Source organism: Silurus aristotelis, assembly GCF_946808225.1.
Source record: "Silurus aristotelis genome assembly, chromosome: 15".
Classification (NCBI taxonomy): domain Eukaryota; kingdom Metazoa; phylum Chordata; class Actinopteri; order Siluriformes; family Siluridae; genus Silurus; species Silurus aristotelis.
The window spans coordinates 18,725,595-18,740,708 of record NC_139588.1 but is presented as its reverse complement, the minus strand read 5'-3'; the positions used below and the strand labels follow the sequence as shown (position 1 = coordinate 18,740,708).

The following is a 15,114-nucleotide window of genomic DNA, read 5'->3' as shown; positions in this document are numbered from 1 at the left end:
TTATGCCGGACATAAGTGCAGAAAACGTACCCACACACTCACTATCATCTTTTGAATAGTTAATTGAAGGGGTAAGGGGTAATTATTGCTTGTTTTTTTTCTGTTTATAGCAAAGTATTGTCATAGTTTGTAATATTAGGACATGTTTTCCATGAAAAAGGTTCATCTTGAACTTAAGGCTCTTCGGTTATTCTGCTGAGAAAAAGCTTGCAGCAGGTGACGTGGTAGTCGTGAAAATGTTACATGAGAATCGCAGATTAAAACGTCGCAGAATGCTCAGTGTTCATGCCACTGATGTAATTAATGCTAATCCTCTTATTATACTTGTCGGATTTGACAGCTTGTCAAACAGACATAATTTTGCTTCAAGCTTCCATGTTTTCTCAATCAAAATCACTGGAATATATGAATTTTGGATGGAAGGAGTGCAAACTTAAATACCAGAATGTTACAAACAATGGACTGTAGCATCCACTGACAAGCAGAAGTCATTTTATTTATAGTCTTAGAGCCAGACGTGAACTTCAAGGTGAGTAAATCACTGGAAACATCGCTGTGGAAACTTGGATTAGGGTCGGGTGGGAACGTAGACGGTAACAAACCCAGTTCGAAATATCAAAGTCAATTAATCAATAAAGAGGTTAAAGTAATAATTTAAAAAATGGACCGTTACATGCAGTAAAAACAAACATTATTTAAGTTTTTTCACTGCCAAGCTTTTTCCAAAAAACAGTCTCCAAAAATAACTTCGCAATCCATCTCATTGCTCGTCAATATTATCTGTATAATATGGCAATAGTGCAAAATACAGTATATTATATGGACAAACGTTTGTGGACTCCTGACTATAAGATTCGTATGAACATATTATTCCACATTTAGTCCCCATTTGCTCTTACTTCCTTAATAAGCTCTTAATCCCACTCTTCTGGAAGGATGTTCCACTAGATTCTAGATTGTGTCTGTGGAGATTTGTACTCATTCAAGCATGAGGTTGTTAATAAAGTACTGATGGAGGTGAGGCGAGGAGGCCTGGGGTGCATTCAGCATTCAAATTCATCTTAAAAGCATATGTTAATGGAGCTGGCTTTGTGCACAGGGGTATTGTTATGCTAGAACAGGTTTGGGTCTCCTAGTTCAAGTAAAGGGAAAAATTTAATGCTACTGCATCCAAAGACATCTGATACAATTGTCCAGCTTTGTGGTAACAGTTCAGGGAAGACACAAATATGGCTGGGAAAGTCAACTGTCCCAATACTTTTGTTCATATAGTGTAGTTGTTCATTCATAACAAATAGATACTCGAATCTGACATTTATTTTCACATATGTAAATGAAATGACTGTCTATCCTATTTTACATTATAAATACTGGATAAAAATGATGACTTGCCATCTCCCGCTTGATATTGCATGAAATGTGAATGCCCACAAGGGTAAGAAAGTGTGGAAACACACGTGGCCTTCACAATGTATAACAATGCAGATGAAGCAATTTCCTTTAAACTTTTATTGTACGCTTTCTGACTTTGCCTGCGTCGCAATTGAAAATAAGTTCACAACCTGTAAAAGCTAGCCAGAAATTACAGAAATTATGTGGACACCCAATTATCACTTCTTTGTGTGTTCATTTAATACCATTGGCATTTTCCATGGAGTCCACTGACAGGCTGGAGCATAGATATAGAGACCTGTGATCAGGAAAGCTCACTCACTGGTGCCGAGTGAGGAAGCCTGGGGTTCAGTCGGAATTACAGTTTATAAAAAGGGTGTTCGGCGGGGTTAAATTCAGGGTTCATTACAGGACATTAAAGTTCTTCAATTTAGAGTTGGACATCTCATGTCTTCATGGCGCTTGCCTTGTGCACAGGGGGCATGCTGGAACAGGTTTGGGCCTTCTAGACATCCTAGACTCCTACAATTGTGTGCAACTGACGTTGTTGTAACCGTTTGGTGAAGAAGCATATACAACATTAACAGCATTAATTTGAACAATTTGAGATACAGAAGTTGTTGGACCACACAGCCCAGCCTTCGCTTCCCACCTGCATCAGCCCAGGCCATCCATGACCCTGTCACTGCTTCACCACTGTTCCTTCACATACACAATCAAATTCACTCAAATCCTAACGCTTGCCCATTTTTCCTGCTTTAAACACATCAACTTTGAGTACAAAATGTCGTCTTGCTGCGTAATAAATCCCACCCACTAACAGGTGCCATGATGAAGAGATAATCAGTGTTATTCACTTCACCTGTTATGATGTCATAATGTTATGCCTGATCGGTGTATGGGCGTAATGGCCAGGTGTCAACATTCGTATTGATATATCGCATAAACTGAATTGCAAAATCACAGATCACAATTTTCAAAAGAATCATTTAGGTTTCTGTGATAAAAATGAGCTTAGAAACACTTTACATCATCATCTAGTTATCTTACTCTCAGCTGTCATGTGGATGGAGTTGCTGGTGATCTAAAACCCAATATGAGTAGACTGTCATCTTTTATCGCTTATTTCCCGCTTCATCCGTTATCTCTTTGCTACTTTGTAACAATAGCAATAATAGCAACAAAAAGCCGATCTGAAAGATAACATTGAGATCATAATCGTCACAATGACAATGAAGAAATGACTCGGATAGTTATATAATGTTAAACACTAGAAAGCGCAAAGACGGCTTCTGTTTTGTAAATGACACTGGTACATTTTTTGGGTTCTGCAGCCAGCAGTCGAAAAATAATCGGCAAATTCCAGAACCAATTTAATTGCTAGTTCTTTAAAAAGTCTGCGGCCGAACACAAGTACCGCAGCATTCTGTGGCTCAGCACTAAGTGCAGCCTTTAATAGCATGAAATGGCAAATTATTGGACTTTTATTACCATTTAAAATAGCACGACGCAGCTGGAGGGCACCACATCGAACCATGGGCCTGGTGCCCTCCTGTTTCCAAGGAGACACCGTGTGTTTCGAAGCAGGATAGGAAATGGTTACCAAGGAAACAGGAAGACGGGAGTGCCGTGTTATGAAAGTTGTGGGAAGTGGGCTGTGTGGAGGATGGGGACACTGGAAACTAAGTCCCACACATCATTTATCATTAAATATCACACCCTTTATCATTCTGAAGCGCATGAGTGCTTCCTTTTCTTTTCTCACATGCAAAGAGATCAGAAGGTTGCAAAATCAAATCTCTGGTTTTCTATCTCTTGAAGTACGTAAAGCAATAAGATGCAGCTTTGCACCTGACTGAACAGTGGCACAGACTTTTTTGTAAGATTTTTTCAACGTTATAGGTTTACGTTAGACTCCTTTTTTAACTTAACAGCGCACAATAGTACATTAGAGCAGCGGTCCTCAACCTTTTTTGTGCCACGGACCGGTTTAATGTCAGACAATATTTTCACGGACCGGCCTTTAAGGTTTGGCGGAAAAATACAACAAAATGAAATGATACGTGCGGCATAAAAACTGGTATTTTCTAAATATAATAATAAACGTGAATCCACTGTGTTGTTTTTTGTTCATTTTGCTCGCTTGGGGGTTTGAATTTAGCAGTAATGTATTATGTGTTAGCAGCCAGAGCAGCCCCTTTAAGAAGGTAGTGGATGGAGGTAAGACATGTGACTGAGGCATCATGACATGCATCAAGAGTGAGTTATAGACAGATGTGGTGGAGAGAATCCGGTCATTTTCCAACATAAAACATCGTTCATAATCAGATAATAAATAAAGCGGAAATAATGTCTGTTATGTATTCTTTCTGTGCGACCCGGGGATTGGGGACCACTGCATTAGAGCACAGTGAAATTCTTTTTTTGCATACCACAGCTTTGTTAGGAAGCTGAGAACGCAGAGTCAGCCATGATTCAAGATTGGCAGCTTGGTGATACTGAACTGCTGATCAGAAACCTATAGCCTTAACCGCTGAGCTAACACTTTTTTTAACTATTTTAAAAGTAACTGATACGCACCAATCAGACATAACATTATGGCCACTGATCAGGCATAACAACATAACAACTGCTTCTTCAGCAGTTTGAGCTACAGGAGCTCGTCTGTTGGATCGGTCCTCACGGACCATCCTTCACACCCTACGTGCATCAATAATCCTTGGCAGCCCATGACCCTGTGGCCGGTTAACCACCGTTCCTTCCTTAAACCACTTTTAATAGATTCCGACCACTGCAGACCAGGAACATCAGATAAGAACTGCAGTTTTGGAGATGCTCTGACCCAGTAGTCTAGCCGTCACAATTTGGCCCTCGACAAACTCAAATCCTTTCGCTCGCCCATTTTTCCTGCTTCTAACACGTCAATTTTGAGGAAAAAAATTTCATTGCTGCCTAATAAATCCCGACAACTAACAGGTTCTACAACAAAAAGATAATCAGTCTTATTAACTTCACCGCTCATAGTGTTATAATGTCATAATATTTTGCCTGATTGGTGTACTTCTAACAGTAACATTGCTACCATGGACGCCACACCGAAATATGACATGCTAGCTAAAAACTGTCAAACATGGTGATATACTGAATACAACTGGCAGTAAAATGTGAAACGTGAACCTGATCGGCGACTCAGAAAATTGTAGATTACATGAAAGGAACAATAAATATAACATAAGATAAAATATATAAGATAAAGATAAAGTGGTAGTTAAACCTACAACGCAAATAACTTACAGTTAACTTGTTTGTGATCAATACCAGCATGAACACAGAATTTGAAATGTTCTCTATATAAGGGATATGACTTTCATACCTCAACCTATCTGTTAAAACTATTAATTATTTAGAGCTGATTAAGTTGCTGTTGTTTTGTGGGGAGGAAGTGGGTGGTACTGAATATGTGCTCGCCATTGGAGCAATTGATAAAGTTACAACGGATCGCTGTTACAACTTTCCCCACTCTCCTCTACATTTATCATCATATTTAATACTACAGGCCTTAATCCTTACTTGTTTAGCATTGACTCAGCCTGGAATGAACACATTTTATTTAACATTTTGAACATCTGGGCTGGATCTGAATGTAAACACTGAATCTGCCCAATGGCCAATTTCAAAACTAGATAAATCAAAGGTATAATAAGTGTGTGGAAAACATTCTGGAGTGAATCGAAGCCCTTTAAAGAGTTTGCAATAAAGAACAACTTCTACACCTATACTTCCAAAATGCCTGAGGTTCTCCTCTCAATTTTGTTTTATATCATGGGCTAAACTGCTACTACTATAAACCAGGATACTACTAACACCATCCTGAAGTCCCATGTAAACTGCTATGGATGTAACATGGTGTAACTGGGGAAGAAATCATTATTTCATGTCTTATAAAGTTTACTTTTGGGGAGAAGGTCAGGAGCATTTGGGTGTTATAAAGGAACCAAAAAATTGTTATTTTACTGTAAATCCTAGGACTGTCAGAGAGCCACTGTAAAGCCCTTGCGCGAGATCATTGTTGGATGGTATTGGGACTTCCACTTAAAACTTTTTCCAAAAGGGATATCATTTATTTAAATGTTCTATGGGGAACACTTTAAATGGCAATGGTAGCGATTGGATTAGTTATTGAAAGTTTAATGCCTTGAGAAATAAATGCAAGGCTCTCTGGGAAAAGACTTCCGCCCAATGCTTTAAAGCAGCGGTCCCCAAACTTTTTTTGTCAGACAATATTTTCACGGACCGTCCTTTAAGGTTTGGCGGATAAATACAACAAAATGAAATGATACGACCGGCATAAAAACTGGTATTTTCTAAATATAATAATTAACGTGAATCCATTGTGTTGTTTTTTTTTGTTCATTTTGCTAGATTGGGGGTTTGAATGTAGCAGTAATGTATTATGTGTTAGCGGCCGGAGCAGCCCCTTTTAGAAGGTAGAGGATGGAGGTAAGACATGTGACTGAGGCATCATGACATGCATCAAGAGTGAGTCATAGACAGATGTGGAGGAGAGAATCCGGTAATTTTCCAAAATAAAACATTGTTCAGAATCAGATAATAAATAAAACGGAAATAATGTAAGTTATGTATTCTTTCTGAGCGGCCCGGTGGTTGGGGACCACTGCTTTAAAGGTAAAAATCCCTGCAGTTGGACAATATTTGAAGCATTGAAGGATTGTTGGACATCATGGCTCTTGAGTTTATTGCATAAGGCAATTCCATGTAGAAAACTACAGTCCATTCCAACATTCAGAGGTCTTCCTTGTGTCAATATTAAGGCTCTACATTAAGGTTGCATCCAGATGATTAAACCAAAGAAACCTTTTAGATTTGGTCATTTTTTTCTACGAAGACACAACTATTTAGGGCTTTTCCAGACAGTCAAACCAGAGAACCATGCCATGTAGAAAGTAAACTGAAATAAAGATATTTGCATCTAAACATTCAGCTGCACTTGTATGAGAAGGTCCTGTTGAGAACCCTAAGGATGGTTACAAAGGTTATAAGCAGAACCCCTTGTGATCAGAAGTGTAGAAATCTTTATTTTATGTGGCTTGAATTTTAACGCTTTTAAAAATGTACACTGTCGCAAAGCAGCTTGAAATAAATAAAGCGGTTATAAAATTAGATATTTTTGTTCTTCAGGATTTTCAGTTTGCCTCTAATGAGTGAGCCAGTGACGAATGTAGCAAGGAAAAACTTCCTGAGATGGCATGAGAAAGAAACCTTGAGAGGAACCAGAATCAAAAGGGAACCCATCCTCATTTTAAGCACTAAATGTCCATTCATTACAGCTCCCTCATTGTTTAAGGTGTGCAGTGACTAAATGCAAACTGTGATCCTGAGCCAATGTAGTAGACTGTTGATTTTAATTACAGTCCCAATCCATCCATAGTTTATTTATGTAGAAAGTATACAACATCTTTGATACAAGTTTCTGTGAAGAACCATATACGTGAGGGTTAATGTGTCAGGATAAGGTTACAAGAAAAACCCTTTTTGAAGAGCATCTACAAACCGTCTTAGCTGAGATGGAAGCATCTAAGAATCAGTTCTATATTATTAATAATACAGTTCCATACCATGATGCAGAACAGCAACTGTGGGTCTGAATTGGTGAGAAGCAAGAATTGTTAACTAACCACGCTCAGATTATCACGCTGAAAGCCACATGTGGGACATCGAGAGTGACTCTCCGACACTCACTGAAACACTTACTCAAACGTGAAGAACAGCCCGCTGGTCACCAGGATCAGCACCATGGTGAGGTAGAAGACGCCGGACTGCTTTGCCATCATGATCCGCCCATTGCAGTAGAACTTGTTCCGGCCTGGGAAGACCTGCCACTTTCTCTTCACTCTCCTCTTCTTGGCGTGCGGGATTTCCATGGACGACGAGTTATGATGAGTGCAGATCTGATTGTACTGACATTCCCTGCTCTCGTCCAGTCCCAGATGCATGGTGCAGGTTCTTATTCCTCAGCCTGATTTAAAACGGGAGAAAGCCAGAAGGTCTATGTGCATGTGGAAAAACATCGCTCCTGATGAACAGATGGAGAAAAACGCTTGTGCTCTCAAAAGAGCCAAAGAGATGCCATCCTTCTGTCGATTCAGGAGCTTCAGATGAATGGATTCAATGGACTAATGGCATCTAAAGGCAACGAGTTCCTTCATTCATGAATATTAAAAAAAATATCCAGACCAAGAAATCCAACTCCCATGCTGGGATTGAAGCTTGATAATCCAGGGTGTTGGTTTCCATCAGGGAAACCATCTGAGCAGCGAGATGCACTGGGAGGAAATTCGAGAAGAAATCTTTTCCTCTATGGGCTTCTACATGTCTCTGTAAAAGTGCAGAGATGACACTGTGGAATTCACGCACAGACCTCGCTGTTTATTCCTGAGCAGGGAAGCACTTTCCGTCCTTCTAGTGTCCTCCTACATCCGCTGTCTGATCTCCGTCTGCCTGCCGGCTGGTATTCATCTACAGTAACCATCTACCACCAGGCTGCAGAATGCTCTCACTGGGTTCTGGCTCCATCCAAAACGACGTTTCACCGATGATTTCAGCAACACACACACACACACACACACACACCTACGCGCGTGCGCGCACACACACACACACACACACACACTCACACAGGGATGCGCGTCTGGATCACATGGAGGCTTCAGTTTCCACTCAGCTGGTATCTGATCATGCAGCTTGCATTTCACAAATCACATCTCGATCCTGAGGGCATCTGAAGAGCTTACTGTAGGCGGGTCCACTTTCTTATTCCCCCCTGGAATATATGGATTATATTTAATAATTTATTATTAAGGATTATAAACCCGACATGAGTCTGGAGTGCGCAATCCTCCGCTGAAACACACACACACACACACACACACACACACACACACACACACACACAGCACTATGTAGGTCTGTAGAGCCACCTCTATCTAGTACTCTATATAAGGACCAAGAAGCTAATATAGGGTTTAAAAAAGCTCTAAATAAACAAATAAATAAATACATACGTTGCATTTATGTGGTGTTAATTTTTGTTGGTTTGTTTGTTTGTTTGTTTGTTTGTTTGTTTGTTTGTTTGTTTTTACATTAAAATACTACTATTTTCTGTCTAGCATTTTCTGATAATGTTAATTAGAAATAAATTTGCTGCTTCAAAATAACAGGGTTTTTTTTATTTCATATTTTTAGATGAGTTTATATACATGAAATTTAATAGACGTCCTTTTACAAACAGTGTATAATAATACATAATCATAAATAATAATAATCATTTAAAAAGCATTCAAATCTATAGGAAATATGAATCATTTTAAGATTTATTTTACATTCTGGCTATTGTACGTTTATCTCATTTATATTTTTTATTAAATCAACTCTATTTACTTCCCTCTAAAGTGCATAGGGAGCAGTAGCCGGAACTTGTCTCGAGACAAAAGTTCCGCCTTGTTTCCACCCGGTCTTCTATTACAGCGACACGGACAAGATGGCAGCCGAGGAGCTGAATGTCAGCACACCTGCTGGGGATGAGAGCGTGGAAGAGGCTAAATTACAAGTGTTAAAAGGTGACTATTAAACTGTTTAAACGCGCAAGAGGAGCAGGAATATAGCGTTAAATTATATTATACAATGTCGATGGCATCGAGCTAGACAGCTAATTTATGTTGGAGGTGCACAGGCTAGTTAAATCCCACATTCTTCACAATATTACTTCTTCTAACCTCTATAATCTGTACAATTAATCTACAGGTAATAATTCCTATTCATTTACGAACACTTAGATTATTGTAATATGGGTTCGTTATTTAAAAGTGGACCATACTAATTAGTCTTATTTTATTTTGATTTATTGAGCACATTAGGTCCAAATTGTCTGTGGTTTGTAACACAACACAAGAACTTATAAATATAATAGCTATAATAATGATGGGTTGGATTTTTGATAAATGAAAATAATAATAAAAATCACAGTTCTTGTGGTTGACTATGTACTCCTGGAGTTCCTGGCACCTAATTTGTTTCTCAAAGTTCAATTAATTAAATACTAATGACATGAACTACACAGAGAGGATGTTCTTATAATAATGAAGGACTCAAATGAAGCAGAAAAAAAAACAAAACTACACCATAAAGAACCTTCTCCCAGTGAAATCCTTCTTTCTGTAGTGTGTGGAATGAGAACCAGAGCTGTTTGACAGCTGACCCTGTGCTCTGAACCAAGCCGATTATCCAGCTGGGCTATATTACTATTATTGCTATTACTACTTAATACATTGCAGTACATTTTGTGGAATTCAGGAAGATCATCAGTCACAATCCCACACTGTTTTGTTACACTCATCATCTCCTTTCTCTTTTCCAGGTGGAGCATTTCTGACGACCGTAGCCACTGCAGGAATGATTGCTGGATTTGGCTCGACCCTCGCTTTGGCTAAGAAAAAGAGCCCTGATTGGTTTAATAAGGTGTGAATGGTAACTACATACTATGCACTGATCAGGCAAAGTGTAAAAACTACTTTCAGTTAAAGTAAATAATATGTAGATTATCTTGTTTGGGGCACCTGGTCAGGAAGTGGCATATTTTAGGCAGTTCTTGAAATTTCCATTTATTTAGATTTTCACTTTTATCACTGCACATTGTCTCAAAGCAGCTTTACAGAGATGATGCGGTTATAAAAAGAATGTCTAAGTTTGTCCCTAATGAGTATACCAGTGCTGACTGTGGCAAGCAAAAACTCCCAGAGATGGCAAGAGGAAGAAACCTTGAGGGGAACCAGACCTAAAAGGAACCCCCATCCTCATCTGGGTGGCATTCCATTTATTGCAGTTCCATCGTATTGTTGTAGGTGCATAATTGCAACCTGTAGTACTGAGTTATTGTAGCTGACTGTTGATATTAACAGTCCAAATCCATGTTTACAGTTCTTGTGTTGCTCTGTAATTCCATGGATCTTTAGGCTGTTGATGTGGAACCATCCCCAGAAAGCACAGTGTCTCTATTTGAACTCCATCCAGAGGTTCGAGGTCAGAAAATGGACAAGTGAAGACTAACTCATTGGGTCCATGCCTACAGATAAGCTTCTGTAGCCCAAATAGCTGAAAATGTTGGCTATGGTAGAACGGAGTCAGAACACACAGTGAATCACTGATCCACCTGGAAAATTCAGGTTGGTGCAGGGAAAGGAGACATTTTGGAGCTAGGAGTTGGCGAACTTGGGGCACCGGCAATTGTGGTCAAAAAATTCCACTGCAGAGGTCCTTGTATGGTGAAATCACACATTTAATAATTAGCAAAAAAACCCAATTACAACAACAATCCACTGAGTTCGTGCCACTCTTTATAACCAGACCTGGAGAATCAAATGTTAACATTTTGGTGGCAGATACAGCACACTATCAGAGGTGTTGAAGAGTCCATGCCTGAATGGTCTGCGCTGTTAAGCAGGTGGGTTTAATGTTATGGCTGATCAGTGTGTATTGGTTTCACGTGATTCCATGAGCTGTTTTTGTTTATTTCGTCCATGTTAAACTCCTATTCATCTAAGCTATTTTTTTGTCTCGTGTGTTTATTTTCCACACGGGATGTTGTTGGAATTTTGCAAATTAGTGCGCTTACTGAGGAACAGTGCTGTCCTTTGTCATAGGTGTTCTATTTTTAAATCCCATTTTTCTGTGCAAACGCACAACTTCAGCCACGTGTTTATTTTTCCAGAGCCACAATTGGATTTATTGCGTGTGTGAAGTCCTGCGAGCGTCACAGATGATTTCGGGCGCTCTGGGGTTTCTTTTAACCCGATTATTCGACTCGAGCGAGACAGTCTCGTGTTTCTCTCTCTGAGCCGGCACGATAAGGTCACTTAAACCTGCAGCTAATTAACTTCACTTAACTCACTTTCCTTACTTATTGCATTATACAGCCCTATTTCTGAAGGTCCTAGAGAAGAAAACAAGAAACACGATTAGGACGAAAAGCAGCACAGACACTGAATCCACACTGACCTTCAAGAAATGTATAATCTGTGAATACACCCTGAGCATCCTTCTTACATCCTTCTCTTATATCCAATATATCACGTACCTGGGATGTTTTGGATACATAAAACAAGGAGACACCTTGGGCCTTCACAAAGAACACATTGGCTGAATTTGGCACTTACTAACATCTATTTTTCTATTGAATTGGAGCCTTTTACAGCATCCAGATAGACATTAGGGGTGTAACGGTATGCAAAGTTCACGGTTCTGTAGGTACTTTGGATTTTCAGTCACGGTTCGTTTCCATTTCGGGATGGAACATAATAATAATAATAATAATAATAACAACAACAACAACAACAAGCAATTTTAACAGTTAATAAAAATGCAAACAAACAGAATAATTGAAATTAATGCAATCCATTTATTAATTTTTTATAAATCGTTGATTCAATTAAGTGATCGATTAAATAGACCCAAATTACATTGTGTACGGGAGAATCTTTTACAATAATTATTTAATTTTCTAACAATATGTTCTACGTCACTGTTCTACTTAAATACAGCAGACTTTAGCAGACGTCTGCATTTAAGAAACACGCAGGATATTTATTCATTCATTCATTGTTTTATTCATAAATGATTTCATTCCTTCCATCCTTTATTTATCTATTCATTCATTCACTCGATATGTAAAATTGCTCTCAATGTGTGAGGCGGAGACTAAACAAAGTTGCGGTCTGCCACTTAATTTGTTCCTGAGGGACTCGGATTTTAACTCACGTTAATGTTCCTGACGTAAAACAAGGATTGCCTTCAGTACACAAAAAGTCCCATAACCCTTACTCCCTTAATAGACACTGTAAATGTAATCACTACTAAACTGATCATATTCCTGCATTTTACATCACCTGATAGTCGTGTCGCACTGAAAGCAGCGAGACAGAAACACTGCCAGAAATTTACTTGTGAAACAAGTCGTGTATAAAAGCAGTTGGAGGGAACGTGTTGAGGTTTGCATTCTTTATCTTTGGTGGGTGTTTAACAGCGGTAAACGCACTTCCTTTATATATGAAACGAACTATAAAGTTGAATCATCCAGGACACGATTGCATACGAATCGGCATTACTGAAATATTTCTTGCAGATAAACCGCCCCAGAAAGAAAAAATATAGTAAACAACTTATGGACTAAAGTATTAGGACACCTGACTTTTTCTGACCATGTGGTTCTGCCCCAAACTGTTAACACCATGTTGAAGGCAGACTATTGTAGGGAATGTTTTTAGATTTGGTAGAAAGAATTTTCCTTTCACTCGAACCTGTTCCAGCAGGACAATGTCTGCTCCATGAGTATATTCGTTACATGGATTGGAGTGAATCTTTTGCTATAGAGCTCTGATCTTAATCATATCGAACACCATTTTGAACACTGATTGCAGCCCAGACCTCCTCACCGCACCTCACATCAGTACCGGACTTTACCAACACCCTTGTAGCGGATAGAACACAAAGCTCATGAAACATAAATCTGAAGGTCAGGTGTCCATGTCCACAGTGTGTTTCTTTCCTAAATACAGTGCACTTTAGAGTCAGTGTTACAGCTTGAACAGCGGAATCTGCCTGTATTTTGACTGATCGAAAAAGCAAACTGGTATATATGATTAATATATCATATTGATATGTCATGATTAAATCTTTGAATAGGAGCTAATGACTGATCAGTCATAAACGGTTCATGAACTGATCGGTTCATTTTCAACTACATTTTTAAGGTGACTCAGAAGAACGAGTCGTCTCAGAGTGATTTGTTCATTTTCGAACGATCAAAGCATCGCAAAATCTTCGTAGGTTGGTCCTCTGGTCCGAGTCGTCCGTTCTTTTGTCACATGACTCCCGTATGCACTATGCAGTTATATATACATATATAAATGATTTGAACTTTAGTCACAGTTTGTGTATGGAGATGTGTTGGGGGATCTGCTCATTGAAAATGTAACATGAAACGATTTTGATCGAAGGAAAGGAAGGAAACGAGTCATTAAAATGATCTGATCTTCCCATCATTGATAGCAAAAGTAATAATTTTCTGTGGATTTTTCTACCTGGAGGCGAAGAAATAAAGCTTTGTGGGCTTTTTTTTTTTTTCGTAGAAATGCAGCAAAAACTTTATTCAGACGTTTACAATTAGAAAGCTATTTATGTTGCATACCTATAGTCATTAACGGGTCTGACCAGGTTTCTTCTGCAGATTTAAATGAATTGTGTTCAATTGCACCCTTTTGAATCCAGTATTCTGATTTGTGGAAGGTGATGTGACTGCAGCTGTGTGTATGTGCCTGTGTGTTCAGGGTGTCGTGGGCACGGCGGCGGTGCCCGAGAGCGGTGCGTCGTTAGCCCTGCGTGCCCTCGGATGGGGTTCTCTGTATGCTTGGTGTGGAGTCGGACTTCTCACCTTCACAGTGTGGAAAGCTCTAGGGGTCCACAGTGTAAGTGTGTGTGCGACTTTTGGTTTTCCTGATCATTGCTGAGCGTTTGAATCACAGCTCAATGCTTCTGTTGCAGTTGGTGGAATTTCGACAGAAAATGCAATCCCTGTTCCCTGCCATCCCGAAAAACGCAGACTCCGAGCCGAGCGCAGGGGCTTTCGACTGGGACTCGCTGTTCAAGTCCAAGTGATGTGCAGTTAATGGGATTTACAGGTTTCCTCACTGGATAGACGACCTGTGAAAGACTGCTAGGTCAGATGAGAATCGAGTTTCTTATGGTAAGCAGTGGAAGGATGTTCTAGGGACTGACTTTATTGATAATCTTGAATCAGTCTGGAGAAAAAAAAAGTCCCTTTCGGGCTTCACTACACTGTGTGCGAGAGAACAAGAATATTAAGACGTCTGACGTCGACCCTCCGGGGTCAAAGGACATTCTGCTAAACTTTTGCCATTTGGTAAAGGAGCTTTTAGATTGGCTTAAGGAGTTTGGAGCCTATTTGATAAAGTGTGAATGCTGCTGGATATACAGTATCCCACAAAAGTGAGTACTCTTTTCAAGAAACAAAACTATAGAAAATAAATTTGGATTTATTTAGTCGTCAACGTGCAGCCTGTATAGCAGTACAGATTTACTTAACATACAGCCATTGTTGTCAAAATAACTGGCAATAAAGTAATATAATAATAATAAAGTAAACATGTCAAAACTGTGTCCAAAGTGTCAATATTTTGTGCGCTCCATTTTTATTCAGCACTGCTTTAATCCTCCTGGGTATGGAATTCACCAGAGCTGCACAAGTTGTTGCTGGGATCCTTCTCCATCCTTCCTAATGACATCACAGAGCTGCTGGATGTTGGATGAGAGAATAGTACTTAAAGTACCCAATTCTAACTGCTCTAATACAAGATACACAAATTGATATGGCCCTGTCAAGCAGACAAAACCATGAACATGATGAATGGCTTTAGTTACACTACATACAGCTGTTCTTTTGTTGCCAGTTATTTAGACAATATTGGCTGTATGTTGTTATTTTTAGAGGACAGTACATCTGTACTGCTATAAAGCTGCACATTGACTAATCTAAATATATATCCAAGTTTCATTTCTATAGTATTGTCTCTTGAGAAAAAGAAATAAAAAAAATGGTGGCTGAAATGTGAGGGGTGTATTTACTTTTGTGTG

The 15,114-nt window shown here is 39.2% G+C and overlaps 2 protein-coding genes across 2 annotated transcripts in view; one reads left to right on the top strand and one right to left on the bottom strand.

The window, feature by feature from the left end:
- zdhhc14 (zDHHC palmitoyltransferase 14) overlaps nt 1–9,606 on the bottom strand; it is a 36,027-nt gene extending 26,421 nt beyond the window's left edge. Inside the window, exons 1-3 of the mRNA XM_083562526.1 lie at nt 9,591–9,606; nt 8,082–8,233; nt 7,165–8,043 (exon numbers count right to left, since the gene is read on the bottom strand). Coding sequence (XP_083418652.1) covers nt 7,165–7,406 — 242 coding nt within the window. The 5' untranslated portion in view covers nt 7,407–8,043; nt 8,082–8,233; nt 9,591–9,606. The remainder of the gene's footprint in view (nt 1–7,164; nt 8,044–8,081; nt 8,234–9,590) is intronic.
- tmem242 (transmembrane protein 242) lies at nt 8,868–14,433 on the top strand. Its single transcript, XM_083562569.1, has 4 exons — nt 8,868–9,029; nt 9,827–9,927; nt 13,791–13,928; nt 14,005–14,433. The coding sequence occupies exons 1-4, from the start codon at nt 8,951–8,953 to the stop codon at nt 14,116–14,118; spliced, it is 432 nt and encodes a 143-aa protein (XP_083418695.1). The 5' UTR covers nt 8,868–8,950; the 3' UTR covers nt 14,119–14,433.
- Nucleotides 14,434–15,114: the final 681 nt, after the last annotated feature.

What these genes read in the sequence shown, in the direction of transcription:
- tmem242 (XM_083562569.1), top strand. Translation starts at nt 8,951, where the DNA reads ATGGCAGCCGAGGAGCTGAATGTCAGCACACCTGCTGGGGATGAGAGC. An exon ending in TAAATTACAAGTGTTAAAAG is followed by an intron (nt 9,030 to 9,826) that starts GTGACTATTAAA and finishes TCTCTTTTCCAG; the next exon opens with GTGGAGCATTTCTGACGACC. An exon ending in GCCCTGATTGGTTTAATAAG is followed by an intron (nt 9,928 to 13,790) that starts GTGTGAATGGTA and finishes CTGTGTGTTCAG; the next exon opens with GGTGTCGTGGGCACGGCGGC.